The 20485-nt window shown below is 39.5% G+C and overlaps 1 protein-coding gene across 1 annotated transcript in view; it reads left to right on the forward strand.

The window, feature by feature from the left end:
* The window catches only part of LOC119652240 (PDZ domain-containing protein GIPC3), a 59002-nt gene extending 40059 nt beyond the window's left edge, over positions 1-18943 (forward strand). The window contains exons 2-5 of the mRNA XM_038056218.1: positions 8044-8274; positions 12927-13172; positions 18513-18602; positions 18666-18943. Coding sequence (XP_037912146.1) covers positions 8044-8274; positions 12927-13172; positions 18513-18602; positions 18666-18818 — 720 coding nt within the window. The 3' untranslated portion in view covers positions 18819-18943. The remainder of the gene's footprint in view (positions 1-8043; positions 8275-12926; positions 13173-18512; positions 18603-18665) is intronic.
* The last annotated feature ends 1542 nt before the right edge of the window (positions 18944-20485 follow it).

The following is a 20485-nucleotide window of genomic DNA, read 5'->3' on the forward strand; positions in this document are numbered from 1 at the left end:
TGTTAGGGTATGGTGATTATATTATATTAAGTATCTGCACCAATTTAGGTTGGATAATTTTCCCTTTTGTCCTGAATGCGGTCGCACTCATGAGGAATAGGAGCATGTCATTACTTCTGTCCACGGCTTTGCTCAGAGAGGAGGGGCCTAGAAAACTCACTGAATATCAGCATAAACCCACAGAACATTGGCGGGAAGTACTGAAGTCGATTGTCAACTTAATGCGCAATCGCCCATGGAGAAGGTGATCTGCGCCCAAAATCCACCTGAAAGTTATAAAATCAGATGGTAGTTACTACGAATAAATCTTTGAGCCGATGGAATTACAGCCGAATTGGTTAAATATGGAGGCGACCAGTTACACCAAGTGGTTCATCAACTTGTGCTCAAGGTATGGGACAGCGAATCAATGCCTGACGATTGGCAACGAGGCATAATCTGTCTCATACATAAAAAGGGAGATATCACACAGTGCAGCAATTATAGAGGTATCACGTTGCTGAGTACCATCTATAAGATATTCTCCACTATCTTGCTAGGCCGGATAGCCCCATACGCCCAGAACATCATTGGCCCATACCAAAGAGGCTTCACTCCAGGCAAATCAGCAACAGATCAGATTTTCTCTCTGCGGCAGGCGATGGAAAAACTGTTGGAATATGGACAACAGTTGCACCATCTATTCATCGACTTTAAAGCCGCCTATGATAGCATAGCCAGGGTAAAACTGTACACGGCCATGAGAGAATTCGGTATCCCGACGAAATTAATAAGACTGACTAGGCTGACCCTGACCAATGTGCGAGGCCAGATAAAAGCAGCAGGATCACTCTCAAGACCATTCGACATCAACAACGGTCTACGACAAGGGGATGCGCTATCATGCGTCCTCTTTAACCTGGCCCTCGAGAAGGTGATCCGTGATGCTGAGGTGAATGCAAGAGGTACGATCCTCTTCAAGTCCACCCAACTACTGGCCTATGCTGACGATATCGACATCATGGGAAGAACCACCCGGGACGTTCAAACTGCCTTCATCCAGATCGAGCAGGCGGCGCGAGATCTTGGGCTGCACATCAATGAAGGCAAGACAAAATACATGGTGGCAACGTCAGCACCGAAGACGAATCAACCAACAACATCAAACCGCACTGGTCAAACACAAGCACGAACAAGAATAAGGATAGGAGAATACAACTTTGAGACCGTTGACAATTTCTCCTATCTAGGGTCGAAAATCACAACCGATAACAACTACGATGATGAAATCCGCGCACGGTTGTTGTCAGCCAACAGAGCCTACTTCAGCTTACAAAGACTGTTCCGCTCGAAACGTCTCACCATAGGGTCAAAGCTCTTACTGTACAAGACTATGATCTTGCCAGTCCTCATGTATTCCTCGGAAACTTGGGTTCTTAGCAAGAAAAATTGCGAACTCTTGGCCGCGTTCGAGAGAAGAATCCTCCGAAGAATTTTTGGCCCCCTACATGAGGATGGACGATTCCGTAGCCTACACAATGACGAAATCTATGAGCGATACCATGACCGTCCGGTTGTGGATAAAATCCGGCTCAATAGGTTACGGTGGGCGGGTCACTTAATCCGTATGGATGAAGATGATCCCACCCGGAAAGTCTATAAGGGCAATATCTATGGTAGGAAAAGAAGACGAGGCAGACCCTGCCTAAGATGGAGCGATGGCGTGGGCCAGGACGCCAGACAGCTTTTAGGGATATCGAATTGGTGGACCTCGACGCAAAACCGGGATGTCTGGAGTTCCTTATTAAGGCAGGCCTAGACCGGATACCGGTTGTTGCGCCGTTGATGATGATGAATTTTCCCTTTTGTCCTGAATGCGGTCGCACTCATGAGGAATAGGAGCATGTCATCACTTCTGTCCACGGCTTTGCTCAGAGAGGAGGGGCCTAGAAAACTCACTGAATATCAGCATAAACCCACAGAATATTGGCGGGAAGTACTGAAGTCGATTGTCAACTTAATGCGCAATCGCCCATGGAGAAGGTGATCTGCGCCCAAAATCCACCTGAAAGTTATAAAATCAGATGGTAGTTACTACGAATAAATCTTTGAAAAAAAGCTTTGCCAAAACACTTTCAAGTCGTATGCAACCACCTAGCTGGTAACTACATTTTAAATATTGTAAAAGCGGTCTGCAGTTTTTGTTGGAATACTTGGCTTCTGAATTCATCAAAATTACTAAAGGACATAGCCAGAATAGGATATCCCGAACATTTACAGGAAAAACACCAAATTTGTAGAAATTATCTTGTCAAAATTAAAGAAAAGCTGTTGACCAATTTCTGAAGGTACGTGTAGGTTCTGCAATATCATATATAAATTGGTTTATTTGAGGCAACACATATCTTCGAACAGATGAGCAGAATATGTCTAAAGTCTATCAAAATAAATAATATTGTTTTCTTATAAAGATTGTCTCTGCTATATGTTTTCCAATTTCTGATCCACCCGAATGTTGATAATTCCATATTATAGTTTTTTACTGTTTAGCGCCTCTGAAATCGGAAATTGGTTATTCTTTTTTAACAAAATGAAGATAGCCGTAGTCATGATAAAAATGGGAATTTTGCACAAGTTTGACCATTTGATTTAGCTTTGCATTAAAGTAGACTGTGACCCTGGCCTTTAGTTTCAGCGAAAGTATCTTGGATGCAGAAGTTACAACATTCGAATTTAAATTTTCGCACTCAAAACCAAAGGCAAAGATGTGCCTTAGAGTAAGATATGCAGATAATAATAAACAGTTTTTTTTTAATTTGAACTTGTTAGCACATAAGGTATTATGCAACTAATTTAAAATGGAAATAAGAAATAGTAAAAATGGGATGATGAACCATGAGGAATTTTGGAATGTTTAATGCACATTTTTTGGTCGAAACGGGGTTGACTTGTTGCATAAATAAACCCTATTAACTGTAGATTATTTATAATTAAACATATGTGCGGAGCGCTTGCAAGGTCTGGCAAATGCATAGCTGCGATATTATTAGGAGCAGTTCCCAGGGAGTAATAATTTTGAAAAGATTGTTATAAATATTCCTTGATTTCTAAATACCTTATATACCGTTCTGCTCAGGGTTTGCATCAATTCAGTAATAGGCTAAATATTGGATGAGGAATCCATCGTTTAAAGTTGTTGCCATTTTAATACTTTTATGAATTGGAAAAAACCATGTTACTCAGCAATCGGCTGGTATTGATCGTCACGTCGACGTCAGCAGGATGACTAGAGCCTGTTATGGCTGATAAAGTGTAGGATCGCAATTAGCTCAACGCTTATTATCAGTGGCTTCTGATTCGCAGAAATATTTTCTCTAGTTGGTATACCATAGCAACTCCGGACATGTGGCAGCCACTTTTAACCAACATTTCCCTATTTTCGCCAGTTATTATCTACAGCCACTAAACTTCTGAACTGAGGGCCATCATATCACAGGCGACTGATATAGGAGACTAGATTGCATTCTCTCTTGTTCACTCACAGTTTTGGACGAGATAGGCCACGGTCTTAACGGCTTTCCATTCTAGTATCTTTCAGATCTAAGACTCTCGGGTGTGACCTGACGACGTTGGGCGCCGTTTATAAACTTAAACTTTCTGGTTGGCAATAAACTAGTAATGAAAACTCTCTCCTATCCCTGAACTAAAGATCAAGTAGATAATTGGATGAGGCAGAAGATAGCAGGTATGATGCCTATGAGAAGCCTTCTAACCATGCTCTGCGATTGTGTCTATTTCTTCAATAAAATGAAAGTTAACTTTGAACGTAGAGCTTAAAGGATGTGCTTACACGGTAACAAGGAGGTTTCCGGCAAATACATTAAGTTGAACTTTTTTTACTTTTAAACAAAACGATTGCTTTTTTCAAAAATATCTCAAAAAATTTAAAGGATAGTGAAAAAATGCTAAGTCAGTAGTTTTTCACTATCATTTGTAAGGTTTTGTGGAAAACAAAACCTTATCAAAATCGGTTTACAGTCTGTCTGTCTACCCGTCTGTCTGTCTATCCGTCACACGTATTTTTGTCGGAGATTGCAGCAGCGATTGACACCAAATTTGGTGGAAAGGTGGGTATGCGCACGCATACGGTGAGTTTCATCCTTTTACGTGAAAGTTAAGGGGGTGTACATTTTTTTTCCAACAAATATAGTCATGTGGGGTATCAAATGAAACTTCTGTTCTCGGTTAGTATTTTCCCAAGCTGGTCTTAGTTTTCATATTTGTTGGAAAGGCGGGGAGTTATGGGGGTCGAAATGGATCATTTATTTAACGGGGCCATTCTCAGAAACTACCCAACCCAAAAAGATCAAGAGGGTGCTAGGCTCCGGAATACCTTCCATAGCGATGTCTCGAATAAAGTTGTTCGAAAAAATTTTAATAAACATTTTCTGGTTAGAATCGACCATTTAATCGATGTTTGCGGTTATTTAGAAAAAAACTTTATACCCCGGAGGGGGGTTACCACGCCCCTCGCGCACATCGGCACTGTATAACTTTCCTTTCTTATGCCACCTTCTACCTCCAACCCAAATTTCATGTCAATCGGTCTTGACTGAAAGAATTCGGAGGTCGCACCCGATTTTTGACTGGACTAAGTACTTTGGCTGCAGTAGTTAGCGCCAACTGGAGCTCAAAGTTAGAAGTGCTAGCAAACAGGGCCTGCTTCGGTTTGTTTGTTGAGGACTGGCATCCAGTTGGACTTTCATGTTTCATGATTGGTTGTCAAGGCCTTTGTCTTACTAGGAAGAATAGGTTGATCTCGGTAGAGTTACTTACTGCCTAGACAAATCTAGATCAGCCACATCCTGGGGTCAGCCCTTGGCACGGTAGTCACATCTTGGCGTGGGGTTATATTACCGCTTAGCTTTAGGTTTTGCCTCTGAATCCGTCACACAGTTAGGTAGCTGGTCGTTGGAGTAGCTCCAACTAAGTCGAAAGGTTAATGTTTTGCAACGTATTGCGAGTTATTATCTCCTGCTTTTTCCTAGCTTAGGGTCTACTTTGCTATAATATTTACTGATTTTCTCACATTTTCCTCTTAATTTACCCAGTGATTAGTTTTTCCCTTGACATTTTTCATAGCTTTGGGTCAGCATCTTTTCCCCATGTAGATATTGACGAATAGTAGTAGTTGGTTCCTTATGATCTAATAAGTGTGCCATGTTTCAACACCATATAGTTAGGTTGCCAGATTTCATCTTCACTATTGTGTGAGAATTTCCCGACCATTTTTAATCTACCAAATGTCCATCCTTCCTGACTTAAAATTATAATGTAAGTCTATCCCAGTCAAACTTGAGGTGCCGTTTATATTTAACCAACTAATTTTTTTTTCATTAATTTTTGGGCCTATTGCCCTATGTTTATTTTCAGCTCAGCTTTTTGCTTACAGTTGGCGAATCTAGCTAATTCTAAATTTCTTGGTTTCTGTGCGATATTAGTACTATGTCATCCACATATTCCATATTCTTCGATCGACTGAGATAGGTTTAGGTCATTCATCTCATTTTTGCGGCAGTTTTAATTATTGCTTCATCCAGTACTCAGCAATACTATTCGTGGAAGCCAGAAGAAAAATCAAGAGTCTCGTTCCAAAGTATCAGCTAAGAGAATGGAGCTATAACTCACATTTTCGGAAATGGCGGCCAATTTAGAACTCGAAATAGTCTAGTCTAAATCCAATTAAGAATTGTAGAATAGAGATGACGTCAATCCTCCGAATTTTACTCAACTCCAATAAGGCATTGACTTCTTCCTTTACAATATAGTATTTCTTTGTAACATATCCTATTCCACACTGTAGAGTTTCCTCTCCTTTTATTTGATAAGATACCATAATAGTTGCTTATTTTTGTGTCTGAGGATGTCAGGTGATTTTCTTCACCTTAAAATATGCGCTTTTACCGCTAAAAGTTAAAAGGTTTTGACATATCTTTTTTTTTGAAATTTTTGTTTTTTACTTTCTGTTAAATTGTAATTTTAAAAAGAAACGGATGATTACATGAAAAACAAGCGGGGTAACTCTCTTCTATGCTTTCTTTTCTTTTCTCTATTTTTTTAGTTTTCTAATGAATTTTTTGGGTGTAGAAAATAACGTGTGATAGACAAAATTTGAACGACCGTACTATTGAATCCTCGCCAATAGAAACTCCTCTAACTGAATGACCACTTCGTTTAATCCCATATAGCTTCGCCTTCTCGACTGGTAAAATTCAAATAGTTAGCATAAAGAATCCATATTACAGGTAGCACCCCAAAATATCTAGATAGGCTGGAAATGAAAAGTTTACAAAGAAACTGATTAATTGAAACAAATTCTATGTCTCACTACATACCCTAAAAATAGGAATAGATAGGTAATACTGAGAAATACTTGACAATAAGTGAGCTAGAAGAAGGCCTCCCAAGTTTAAAATATGTAGATCAAGTGCAATCGCCATAGCTTGAAAATTGATAATGAACCTTCTCCGTTGATTCGCTTGCATATCAAAATTTTTAATTATGTATTACAAAAAAATGCAGAATAGTCATCAAAAATCGCTCGACAACCAGTATTCGGCCCATATCTGCATTAAGACCGCCATTCACGTTCACTTCGAGCTGTTACGTCTGAACAGTCCTCAGTTGACCGGTGACCGAAGCGTAAATGGGATGCGGCTGGTCTATAAATTTGAACTGTTCAGGTAGCTGCGATCGAATGAAAAGCGATTCGGCCAACCGGCCATCCGAAAGGGTAGACGTAGACTGTTTAGGCTGTGAACCAAAATTTTATGGGCATCTTCATCAAGAAGAATTGCCAAATAAAAATATACATCTGTACATGAATATTACTAATACTAAACTCCCCGCCATTCCAACAAATGCCAAAACTAAGACCAGCTTTAGAAAGTACAAATCGAGACCTTTCATTAGATATCCCACATGACTACATTTGATGAATCGAAAATGTACACCCCACTTTTGCATGTATGGGGGCCCCTCCTGTATGCGTGAGCGTTCACAGTTCCCTCCTTTTCCCCAAATTTAGTATCAATCGCTACAACGGTCTCCGAGAAAAATGCATGTGACAGACAGACAGACAGACAGACAATAAACCGATTTTAATAAGGTTTTGTCTTACACAAAACCTTAAATAAGGGCCTGGGGAAAAGTAGATTCTTCATATATAGGATTTTAATATTCCGCTCGAACTATTCTCCTCAATTATGACGGCAGCATCAAATTTGTATGGCTTAACCGTCAATTTGTCCGAAATTGATAAGTTTGAGCTGCCATAATTTTGACACACAAAGACTATACACAGGAGATTCAACTTCAATCCCCCCGGATTAATAGTAATGGTTTTTAATGGAATCATTGAGGGAATGATGCTTCAAAATTCCTCTGTGGGAAGCTTAATGGAAGCAACCACGCGCAACATTCTCAGCAATAGATCCTTGTTTGTCCTCCTAGGAACTGAGGAGCAAATAATAGATGCATCCAAGATTAATCTTTCGACTACATCCGTTTCCTGGTTGGATAAGATAAAGAAAACCATCTAGACGACATTGACACACCAATACCACTTACCTACCTCATACCTGCCCGAAAGGTATACAATGAGATTCTGTTCCTCCTGTGTACAATCCTCTTGCATCTGGATTTCCACGAAATTTGGCAGAATTATGCGAGACAGTATCTTCTCTGCCAATACAATTTTACAATTTAGAATTGGATTGATTTGATTTTTAAATCCTTCCTTTTTACGTATTCTCGTTAAATTTCCACCTAAATTTATGCCACTTACTGATCGCGATTTCATAGGTGTTCCCATATGTCCATCAAATTTCATTTGAATTGGGGTAACCATTTTGGAAAAAAAGTTCGTGTAACAGATAGACAGCGCGAGTATTATATTATTAGGTTTTGTTTTACAAAAGGGAGGTTATTTCGTTTTACATAAAACCTTAAAAATAAAATAATTTCTATAAATAATGCATTTATCCTATATATTTTTATTTTCAGATCCTCTTCTGCACGCTGAACTCACACAAAGTTGATATGACAAAACTACTCGGCGGACAAATCGGACTCGATGATTTTATTTTCGCTCATAGAAAAGGTCGTCCCAAGGAAATAGAAATCATTAAATCCGAAGACGCCCTAGGTTTAACCATAACAGACAATGGCGCTGGTTATGCATTTATCAAAAGGATAAAAGAAGGCAGTGTGATAGACAGGATTCCTCATATTATGGTGAGCCTTACTACATATATGGTTATTTTTAGTATATCAAAATTAATCATGGAAAACTGATAATATTTTGTATGTGTAAAAATCAGTATCAATAGTTAGTAGGTTAATAAGTTCCTAAGTTTTCTGTGAATCCGCGGCACGTTGACGGTAGCCCTGTTCACAAAATGAACTCCCATTCATAGCCTACCACACAACCATTGTAACGATACGATGTGTAAACCAAATATTGAAATTATACAGTAAAAGAAGGTTTATGGATATGGTTGCCAGTTACCTCTAGATAGGCCATAGTGCGTCAACCACACTCATGCGCCATTTTTGACGATTTATTGAGAGGTTATTCAGCACCCTCCAGGACTCTTCGAGAAATTTGCATTCCTTCTCCAATGTTCCGTCCCATGTTTTTATGCATTATGCATTGCAAGGGGTAATAACCATAGTAATTCTTTGTTGAGGATAGAGTGACTCCTTAGTCTACATCCACTTGATGACAGACCGGACCACTTGGGAAGCAACTTATTCCCTCTTTTGTGGTCCACGGACCTCTCTTTTTTGGGTTAAAGACTCAAGTTTTTCAAAAAACGTTTTGACGGAACTTTGGTGCTTCGGTTCGTCATTCAAGTTAAACAAAATGTTCGGTCAGCACACCGAAGCCATTGAAGAAAATAGATTGGAGCCCTGACTTCCGGTAATCTTCTTATCTACTCTGCGTAATGGAAACCGGTTATACTATTTTCTAGGAAATCAGATATGATGAGGAATGGCGTAACTATCTTCGTGGAACTTGAAATCTTCGATTTTATCCTTGTTTTTGTTGTTGATTTAGCATTCCTTGAGAATTATAATTACTACTACTAAAGGAAATCGTCTATCGAATGTAAGTGTTCTAAGTACTGATGCAGATAGTTCTGAACATATTTGTAAAGCAGACCAATGGGCGGAGAAAGAAAGTTTTGATATGACACGTGGCCTGTCTGGGTATGGCGTAGTGATCTTATGCACGATTTTACCCATTTCATTCAGTGACGGTTTTAACCAGAGTTTCGCAATTTTGATAATTGGCTAGGGAATAGTTGGGTGATGCACATCAGATTCTTTGGCAGCTCTTACATTGATGAATATTGGAACAGAACTAGGAGTCTGTAGGATTTCACATTTCTCAATTATTCTTCAATGGAGGAAATGTTCAAAGTCATATGTCAAAGATTCGCTACTCTTGAGATGTGGTAAATAACATGTAATATTAATAATCGTTGCGGTAACAATTCAATTGGCTCAGGGCCTTCAAGTGTCTTAGAGCACTTCATTCAAAACCGTAACGGTACACTACAGTACACTGTAAGATGCAATGTGGTCAACATTGCTCCAGCCCAATATTATTACCCTGATACTCATCCACAGCTGAGTCGACTGGTATCCGACATCCTCTACTACCAGTGAGATTGGAACCGCGACTTGAATCATCCGGGCACGGTGTGGTAAAGCTTTACAGAAATAATATTGTTAAGTTCTTGAGGGGGTATGATAATGACCTACTGAAGTGAATAAGCCCAATCTAAACCTCGGATCATCAGGCTCGCTGATTTCTCGAAAAAAAAATTAGTATTACTCGAAAAACCTTTCAGTGGTGGAGTAATTTCCTTTCTTTGTAAGATATAATTAACTGCAACTAAAAGGAATTTATGAACCATCCGTTTTTTTTTTTGAAAACTTGGACCACTCCTATTTGATTTTTGAAGATTCCAGTTATTGATGCTAATGTAAGACTGCAAATTGTGTTCTTTTCTAGCCTGCTAGGAGGTCGGGCGCTGGTTTGGAGTAATACATGTTTTTTCTTTTATAAGGACACAATTTCCTAAATCTCTGCCGGTAACATCAGGTCCTCGGTAGATAATATATCAGACCCGCTTGTCATGCCATTGCAACATGGTATGGTCGACACTGAAGCCAGGCCATTCATAGCACCCGTCAGCGCCTGCCTTGCAAGCTCACTAAATGAAATGGAATGAAGTGAAATTCATTTATTTTTTCTTAGCCAGTTGCTTAGAGTTAAATTTTTCCATTGAAAGAAAATGGTAGTAGTTTAGGACCCAGAAAGAATAACCAAAATCAAAGCTGAAAGGTGGAAACAAAAATATAACTTTGGGTGTCGATTAGTTGCCGAAAGTGTGTGAATTTGCCAGTTTTTGGCGTTGAAGGAACATAAGATAGATTGAATAAGAGAATTAAGTATTGTAGAGAAATCCCAAGGATAATCCACAAAATAAGTCCGGTATATTGAAACTGTTTGGTTGTACTGTCAAAGGAAAACAGGAATGAACTCAAAACCTAAAGAGGGGCAACGCCCAGATGGAATCTTCATCACCCCCCATCCATCATGATTTTCCTGGACCGATTTAGAATTTAGGTCGTATTTATAACTGTTCACATTCAATAACAGAAGAAAAAGAATGTTTGAGACAGTAGGCGTGCGTTGATCGAAGAACGGCCGCTTTTACATCATTCAAAAATGAAAATGGAAATTAATTCTTATCATCATCATCATCAACGGCGCAAAGTGTTAACTCTCACCTGATTGTCAGAGGGGATTCTGGGCGTTAACCTATTGAGCCGAATTTTATCCACAACCGGACGGTCATGGTATCGCTCATAGATTTCGTCAGTGTGTAGGCTACGGAATCGTCCATCCACATGTAGGGGACCAAAAATTCTTCGGAGGATTCTTCTCTCGAACGCGGCCAAGAGTTCGTAATTCTTCTTGCTAAGAACCCAAGTTTCCGAGGAATACATGAAGACTGGCAAGATCATTGTCTTGTACAGTAAGAGCTTTGACCCTATGGTGAGACGTTTAGAGCGGAACAGTTTTTGTAAGCTGAAATAGGCTCTTTTGGCTGACAACAACCGTGCGCGGATTTCATCATCGTAGCTGTTATCGGTTGTGATTTTCGACCCTAGATATGAGAAACTGTCAACGGTCTTAAAGTTGTATTCTCCTACCCTTATTCTTCCCGTTTGACCAGTGCGGTTTGATTGTCTTGGTTGGTTCGTCTTCGATACTGACGTTGCCACCATATATTTTGTCTTGCCTTCATTGATGTGCAGCGCAAGATCTCGCGCCGCCTGCTCGATCTGGATGAAGGCAGTTTGTACGTCTCGGGCCGTTCTTCCCATGATGTCGATATCGTCAGCCTAGGCCAGTAATTGGGTGGACTTAAAGGAGACGAATGACAATGGAAGAATGTGCGAAGAAAGTTTCTCACATAAAATGAACATAAAGCTTTTATACCTTAGCTTATTTCGCCTAGTTTAAACTTAGTAAACTACTTCTCAACGATTGATTTTCCTGGTGGAAAGTTCGAATAATGTTTGTCAAGCCAAGCCTTAGCTTCAACAGTATTTTTTTTCGCCAAAAAGCAGTGCTTAATTAACACACGAAATTCTTTTTTAACCATTTTTTTCAAACTTACAAAAGTTGCTTCACTCAAAATGCTTTATCCCACAAACTGAATGCGGAGGGTCGAAAGTGATGATTTATTTAACGGACCCATTCTCAGAAACTACCCAACCGAACAATCTGAAAAATCATGAAGTCCCGTCAATGCGGTATTTAGGCCTTAAGATACTATCCACATGCATACCGTCCCAAATTAAGTTAATGATAATATATTACTATATTTTGTAGAAAATTAACTAGAAACCCTCCTTAAGTTTAGATCAGTTAGAGTTAGAATATAAGCTATAGTATGGAACAAGATATCCCCAAGTTTGACCAAAATCGTACCATTACTAATAAATTTACAGTAGCTGAAAATTGCCTTTTTTCATGTAAATTTACTGCAACCCAAAATACTCAATATCAACTCAATAATTTGACATACTAAATAAACATATACATTGCGGACTGAGATAGTTCTGTACCCAAATATACTTAGGTAAAAAACGATTGTGAAAAGTATGTAAGCTTTATACCGAACTTCCGGTTTCCGCTTTGTTGAAAGATAATGGAAAAAATTTTATCAAGCTGGTTGACTTTTTGCGTTTCCTATGTTTGATGAGCATTGCGACAATTTTTGGGTTTGACAAAGAGAGAGGGGGATTGCTGGAAAGATCCAGTCTGGTTTTTTGTAATAATCAGTATCTTGAAACTCACTCATTTTCTGAAGTCTTTTATAGCCCTGTCCTTGTAGTTAGACTCGAATGATCATTTAATCATCGTCCAACCCCCTATTCATTACAATATGTATCGCGAAAAGTTTCATTAGACAGTCAGATATGTGATGATGATGTCAGTAAAATATATGACGATTTTAGATACTTCCTTACTAGAAACCAACTGGGGATACTAAATCTATCTCTTGTTGAAATGAGTGGAATTTCTGGCCAAAATGCCTCTTATTCTAGACTCATCTCGCCTTTTACGAATTTATTAACACTTTTTCGGTAAAATTATTTCTTTACAATGTTCGCCATTACAAAAAGTTTTTCGAATTTTTATTGGGTCTCCATTAATTTCTTTTCTCAAAATCGGCTCTGATGATTTCCAGTTTACCTCCTTAATACTAGGATTAAGCAATTTATTAATGAGACACAAATATAAATCAGTAGAAGTGCCTGATAAATACTGTTACACTAATGTCTTCCGTGTGTTTTAGGTTGGTGATCACATAGAAAAATTAAACAATATCAACGTAGTTGGCAAAAGACATTATGAAGTTGCAAGACTACTGAAAGATATCCCAACTGGATCAACATTCACACTAAGATTAATCGAACCAATGAAGAGCGGTTTCCAAGGAATCGGCCCACGCTCCGGCAGTAAAAGTAGTAAAAAAGGTTATGGAAGTGGAAAGGAAACGTTACGATTCAAAGCAAACGGTGATGCAGCAATCGAGGATAAAGTAAGTAGCCCACACTCATGGAGGTACAAGGTTCACTAGATGCTCGCTATTTCTAGAAATTTCCAAATATATACGCATACATACTGTATGTTCATCATATGAATATAAGATTTCAGATTACTTTTTAAAGTATATACATATTTAATTGTAAATGAAAAGTTCCAAACACAAGAGAGGATTTTATTTTCACAAAGTGAAATTGTAGGGGCCTATTCTCTTTCAAATCTACACACCTTCTCGGGCATCTTCCAATCGTTTATGAAGGCTTCATTAAAATATGGGTATCAATATTTGACAATACACGTATGCAGATAAGCACTGAACTAGCTTATATCTGTATCTTTGGCCTAGTTTTAAAAGATGCATACGCACAAACGAATGAATGGATAGCGCAAATCAATTAATACCTCCATAATCATGTCACCAAAAGATTAGGGGCAATGATGAATGAACTAACGCACGTCATACCAGTAGCGCTCGAAGAAAGTTAAAAATAGCTGACGTTTGAATATTTTCTCAAGAAAGTATGTACATAAATTTAATCTTGTACAACAGACCGCTATTCGATGCTCTAATATTCAAAGCAAACATGGAAACAAATGCAAGCGAATGACGGATAAAAACCACATTTTTTCATAAAAATTTCACTTCAATAGCGACAACTAAGTTTATTTAATAAATAATGCAAAATGCGTATTTGAATTTTGAGGAAAATAAGAAGAAGCAAATATGCATATGTTCAATCTTAAAACAATACATTTCGGGCGATTTAAAAATAGATTGTTTCTGTTGTTAGCAACAGTTGTTATTTACTGGTCTCGAGGAAGAGTGGATTTTTTGCAGATGGGTAAAACTTTATTTAAACATGTTAAGTGCTAATCCTTCCTTAAGGTTCTATGTAAAACAAAACCGTATTAAAATCGGCGTCTATCCGCCTGTCTGTCTGTTATATGCGACTTATTCTGAAAAACGGTTATACCTATTGATACGGAATTCAGTGAGGATATTAGAAGTGTGAACTCATACGGTGAATGGGATCGTGTACATGCAAAAGGGGGATGTAAAATTCTTTTTCATCAACTTAGTACTTTCCACGTCAATTTTTTTGAATTGGTTGTAAAGGAAGGGCAGCGGCAAAAGCACACTTATTAATTAGGGCTCTTAGAAACTACCCAACCGCAAAATTTGGAAAATTTTGGGGAGTATATATGGTATCTAGAAAACAAAATACCCTCAATACCGGACTCAGATTCTCGTTGGCTTTTCCTCAGCATGATAATAAACCTGATTAGCTTGGCCGCGGAATTTTGGTTTTGCCCATAAAGGGGGAGCAAGAGAATTATAAAGTGGTAACTTATTTCAAGGACCCTTTCACTATTTCTGAAAAAAATTCGAAAAGAAATTGTGAGTGTGCTTATATATGAGGGTCAATCAAATATAAATGGAAATTTCGTCATCAAGCGTTGTTGGAAAAGTGAGAGGCTCTTTTCTGCGAATTCCGTCTGAGTTCCCTTACTCCGCTTCCGCACCCACCACCAATATTATTCTAATTCAGTCCATATTAGACCAATGAATGAGCAAGTGGTTCCTATCTCTGTTACGTAGCGGATTATCTTATTATTGTCTTTCACCCGAAAAGAAGTGAAACCTCCAGAAATTTCAACACGGTTACGGGGCGCAATTCATGGCTGAAACTTTCTTTAAAATCCGCATGTACAAGTGGCATAAAAGTTTTTCTGAAGGACAAGAAATGGTGGAAAATTCGAATCCGTCTTTTAACTTCCGTCATAGACGAGCACACCCCTGTAGTTAGAGATGTTTTGAAAGAAAACCGGGGCTTCAGCATCGGGGAAATTACTTCTTCAGTAGGTGCAAGGCACAGGAAGGTACATGTGTCCTCATTAGAGAGAAACTTGGATTCTGGAAGAACTCAGTATGATGGGTTCCTAGGCATTTTTCTCCTAGTCAAAAAAGCGTCCATTTTGAAAATTGGCCTCAGTCGTATAGTCAGCTGAGATGATACATGGGTTTACCACTACACGTCTGAACCAAAGCAAGCGAGCAAAGAGGGGCGACTAAGTTAACCATCCTTTTACGTCTAATTTAAGGGGAAGTCCCCATAGATGCAAAAGGCGAGTGTAAATTTTTTTTCATCAAATATAGTCATGTGGGGTATCAAATGAAAGGACTCTATTAGTACTTTCCGAAGCTGATCTGAGTTGTTGGAGAGGCAGGGAGTGCGGGGGGTCGAAAGTGATCATTTCTTTAACGGACCCATTCTCTGAAACTACCCAACCGAAATATCTAAATATCTCCAAAAAATCAAGAGGCTGCCACTATATGGTACCTAGGCTCCGAAATACCCTTCATATACATATCTGATCAAATAAAGTTAATAATAGTATATTTCTATAAATTTTAGTAATTGCGTGCAAAACCCGCCTTAAGTCCATCCTAGCCCTACGAAATTATAACGATATATGCTATAATATAGAACATGATTCTACCAAGTTTGGTGGGAAACTCATTATTACTAACAAAGCCATAAGTCAAAGTCAAGTACTAATTGGGCAAATGTTTTTATAAAAGAAATACACAAAACTTTTCATACCTGAAGTGTCCAGCTTCCGGTATCCTGACTTGTTTTTCTTTAGCCTTCGTCCCCTTCACAAACGAGGTCGGCTCGTCGGTTGTGCCACTTTTGTCTGTCATTTGCCTGGTCTGGATGCAGTGGCGAGGCTTTCAAATCACCATCTACCGTACCAAGCCACATACCATCGACTTCGATGTTCAGACCAAGCTCTGAGAAGCCAAAACTGCGCTACTCGCCTTCGTAGATTTACCTCGATTTTTACCTCGATTATCGCATCCATCCACCTTATCGAAAAGACTACACAAAAGAGATTCGTCTCCCGGGCATTGCTTGAATTTGTATGGTGGAAGAAAGACATTGCACATGTTGGAAATTCTTCGATCATTTGCGCGTAAAAAATTTCACCCACTCTTGTGTTGGTGTATATGTTGCACTGCATTGATGTGCGGCCACGTGGCTATGAGAACATGGCTGAGAGCACAACTTGGTATTGCTTGCCACATGGGATAATCAAACACACACAAGAAAACCCTAAACGCTCTCGCTGCACCAAAAAATATGCGCCATCAGGACCACGGGCCAGTTTGCTACCTCGTACCAATTTCCCGAATATGCAATCACATTCCTTGTCCCCTAAAAGCTTGATGTGCTCCTCCTGTGTGTCTTCTTGCCCCTGATGATAACTAACTACCTAAAATTGGTCTAAAGATTCAAGGCAATAAAAAACAGCACAGAAAACGTCTAAAACAGCAAGTGATGAAATCAATCCAGAAGATCTGACCCTGCTAGCGAACGGAATAAAGGCCAAACAAGTACTTTCAAGCAGCCGAAAATGCACTAAAAATCTAACTGAAGTTGGATTTCTTCTGTTCATTAGTAGCCGAGGTGCCAGGTGTAGAAGATTCCCTCTAGGAATACTGTTAAAACGGAAAGTTACCTCAGCATTCCTCCACAATTATCTTTGCTGAATCTTGTAGTTCATCAACTTGTGTTCAAGATATGGGACAGCGAATCAATGCCTGACGATTGGCAACGAGGCATTATCTGTCTCATACATAAAAAGGGAGATATCATACAGTGCAGCAATTATAGAGGTATCACGTTGCTGAGTACCATCTATAAGATATTCTCCTCTATCTTGCTAGGCCGGATAGCCCCATACGGCCAAAACATCATTGGCCCATACCCAAGAGGCTTCACTCCAGGCAAGTCAGTAACAGATCAGATTTTCTCTCTGCGGCAAGCGATGAAAAACTGTTGGAATATGGACAACAGTTGCACCATCTGTTCATCGATTTTAAAGCCGCCTATGATAGCATAGCCAGGGTAAAACTGTACACGGCCATGAGAGAATTCGGTATCCCGACGAAACTAATAAGACTGACTAGGCTGACCCTGACCAATGTGCGAGGCCAGATAAAAGCAGCAGGATCACTATCAAGACCATTCGACATCAACAACGGTCTACGGCAAGGGGATGCCCTATCATGCGTCCTCTTTAACCTGGCGCTCGAGGAAGTGATCCGTGATGCCGATATAAAAGCAAGAGGTCCGATCCTCTTTAAGTCCACCCAACTATTGGTCTATGCTGACGATGTCGACATCATGGGAAGAACGTCCCGAGACGTACAAACTGCCTTTATCCAGATCGAGCAGGCGGCACGTGTGACGAGATCTTGAGCTGCACATCAATGAAGGCAAGACAAAATATATGGTGGCAACGTCAGCACCGAAGACGAATCAACCAACAACATCAAACCGCACTGGTCAAATAGAAAGAATAAGGATAGGAGAATACAACTTTGAGACTGTTGACAATTTCTCCTATCTAGGGTCGAAAATCCGCGCACGGTTGTTGTCAGCCAACAGAGCCTATTTCAGCTTACAAACACTGTTCCGGTCGAAACGTCTCACCATAGGGTCAAAGCTCTTACTGTACAAGACAATGATTTTGCCAGTCTTCATGTATTCCTCGGAAACTTGGGTTCTTAGCAAGAAAAATTGCGAACTCTTGGCCGCGTTCGAGAGAAGAATCCTCCGAAGCATTTTTGGCCCCCTACATGAGGATGGACGATTCCGTAGCCTACACAATGACGAAATCTATGAGCGATGCCATTACCGTCCTGTTGTGAATAAAATCCGGCTCAATAGGTTATGGTGGGCACCCGGAAAGTCTATAAGGGCAATATCTATGGTTGAAAAAGAAGACGAGGCAGACGCTGCCTAAGATGGAGCGATGGCGTAGGTCAGGACGCCAGACAGCTTTTAGGGATATCGAATTGATGGACCTCGGCGCAAAACCGGGATATCTGGAGTTCCTTATTAAGGCAGGCCTAGACCGGGTGTTGCGCCGTTGATGATGATGATAAATCTTGTTTTACTGCAGCTCTTTTGGACCTAATAATATGAGCTACATTTGTAACTAACTTAAACCATATTGTCATGGATTTTCTAAATGCAAATGTATGTTCAGTTCCCGTAGCATACAGTAAGCAATTTATTGATGCGGCAGTGATTTTTCATGTCGATGAATGGAATTTAATAGAACTGCTCTGAAACCCTCACTTAAGTAGATCTAGGTTTACTATTTCTCCGTCATAATTCCATCCATTCTACTCCAACCACCAACTATTACAGACCCATCAAACATTCAATGACAACATGTCCTGCCAGTTAAAACCCGAACCTTTATTATATCGAAAATACTTTTTATATTTCTTCAAAACTAATCTCCCAACTTTTTGCAGCATGACGAAGCGACGGAAACTGCAATAGATGCAATCAATACCCTCCTAGACTCATTCATGGGAATCAATGATGCCGAACTCGCCACACAAGTGAGTCCTACTTACAATGTTTGGTCATGCCCAAATAACAATTTTAACTTTCTCGTTTTTTAGATATGGGATCTTGGTGCAGATAAAACAAACTCAATGGACTTTGCGGAAGCTATCGACAATTCGGATTTAGAGGCCTTTGGTTTTACCGACGATTTTATCATTGAATTATGGGGTGCTATAACCGACGCAAGACAGGGCCGATGTAAAAAATAAACTAGTTGAAATATTAAACTATTACTGCTACTATTTCCTTAGATATATAAATTTATAAGCAATTATTAATTAAGAAAAAGTAAGTTTGGAAAAAAAATCGCAAATAAAAACTTAATTCAACTTCATTTTTTGGGTGTTTCTATGCTGCCGACTTTGGGGAATTTAGTGTTAGCAGTAGCTAAAATCCACTATCAGAACAGATTGTGCTAACTGGGAACCATAATAATGGGTAAGCAATTATCTAATTTAAACTTGAATTTTGAAGTGTGGTATAGCATTTCATCTGCTACACCATAGAGCAAGTTTGTCCGTTTTGCGTTCGCCCGGAATAACCCTGATTTCACTCAAATAGTCATCCATAGCTGATTCGGCTGCCTTCGATATAAACCGGGTTGTCACCAGCGTTTTAAACCGCAGTCCTCAATATTTTCGAATTTCAGCAGGTTTCTCTGAAGTCCTTTTAACAATTATTCTGTCTGAAGTTCACGATATTCTAGGGCCCACCTTTCCACCTCCGTCCCGTGCACACTCGAGTATTTAAAAGTAACATATTCCACATTCTCTGTGTCCGTTTAGAATTGTGTTAGGTCTCCATGTCGATATCAAATCCACTTGAAACATCTGGGATAATTCTGTGGGTCCTATGTTTTTCTTTCCCAAAACTTTTGCCACTTCAGAATAATCTCAGTCTGCGCTAATTGCTTGCAACAGTTATATAGGCTTCACCGATGGCTCCATTTTGATGGGTATGACGTGTTCATTATAGATCAGGGAAGCCAGCTGATGTACCCAAAAGTCAAGCTTCCTCGTCTCTACAGTATCTCATAAAACATCCCTAGAGGAAAGCTGTGTGCCATGGAATCACTTTTAGGTACTGGTCAACTAATTTAAGTACGGGACAGCAAGATCGTTATTAATCACATCTTTATAAAATCACTGAGCAAAAAACTCAGAGAAAAATTCAAATAAATAATAAATTTTTCTAAAACATCAACAAGTCCATTTTCACACAAACATTGTGGTTCACTTTAAATTAAAAAATTAATTTTTTTTACTTTTGCCTCAAATTATCTCGATCCAAATACCGTGTCCTCGAGTTGAAAAATCTTAGAATTGATCTGCAATCTGCGTCCACTTAGTCCTCCCAACGTTTCCCTGGTTTCCTTTGGTCGGCTACCATCTGCTCTGCCTTTCAGCTATCCTCTCGGAATCCTTTCCTTTTGAATTCATTGACCCCTCGAACTGCTCGAACACTTCCCTTGCATGAAGCATCGATCGGGCAAAGGTATGCTCATTGTCTGCGTACACTACTAATTTTACGGATGTTACCAGTAATAGGGCCCATACATCATACAGAAAAAGGTTGAATTTTCAACGCCAGCCCCGGAACGGATAGAAAGTATATGGAGGGGGAAGGGGGTAGTGCCTCCTCTTCAAACCCGGTAAAAATTCGTGGGGAACATCCTCCTTCAAATCTTATGGCCCCTCAAGTAGGGTTTACATCATCATGGCCAAGTTGAGTTTTCAAGACTATCCGGTGAGGAAGATAGAATGGGGAGGTTATGTAGAAGAAAGAGCAAGATTCTCTTTTCCTAACCCCATTGAAGGACTGTACCGTCACGACCCCTTTAAGCGATAGGGTTTAATTTTGAGCCAGGTCCTCCTCC

This window comes from Hermetia illucens, chromosome 1 (genome assembly GCF_905115235.1).
Source record: "Hermetia illucens chromosome 1, iHerIll2.2.curated.20191125, whole genome shotgun sequence".
Lineage (NCBI taxonomy): Eukaryota > Metazoa > Arthropoda > Insecta > Diptera > Stratiomyidae > Hermetia > Hermetia illucens.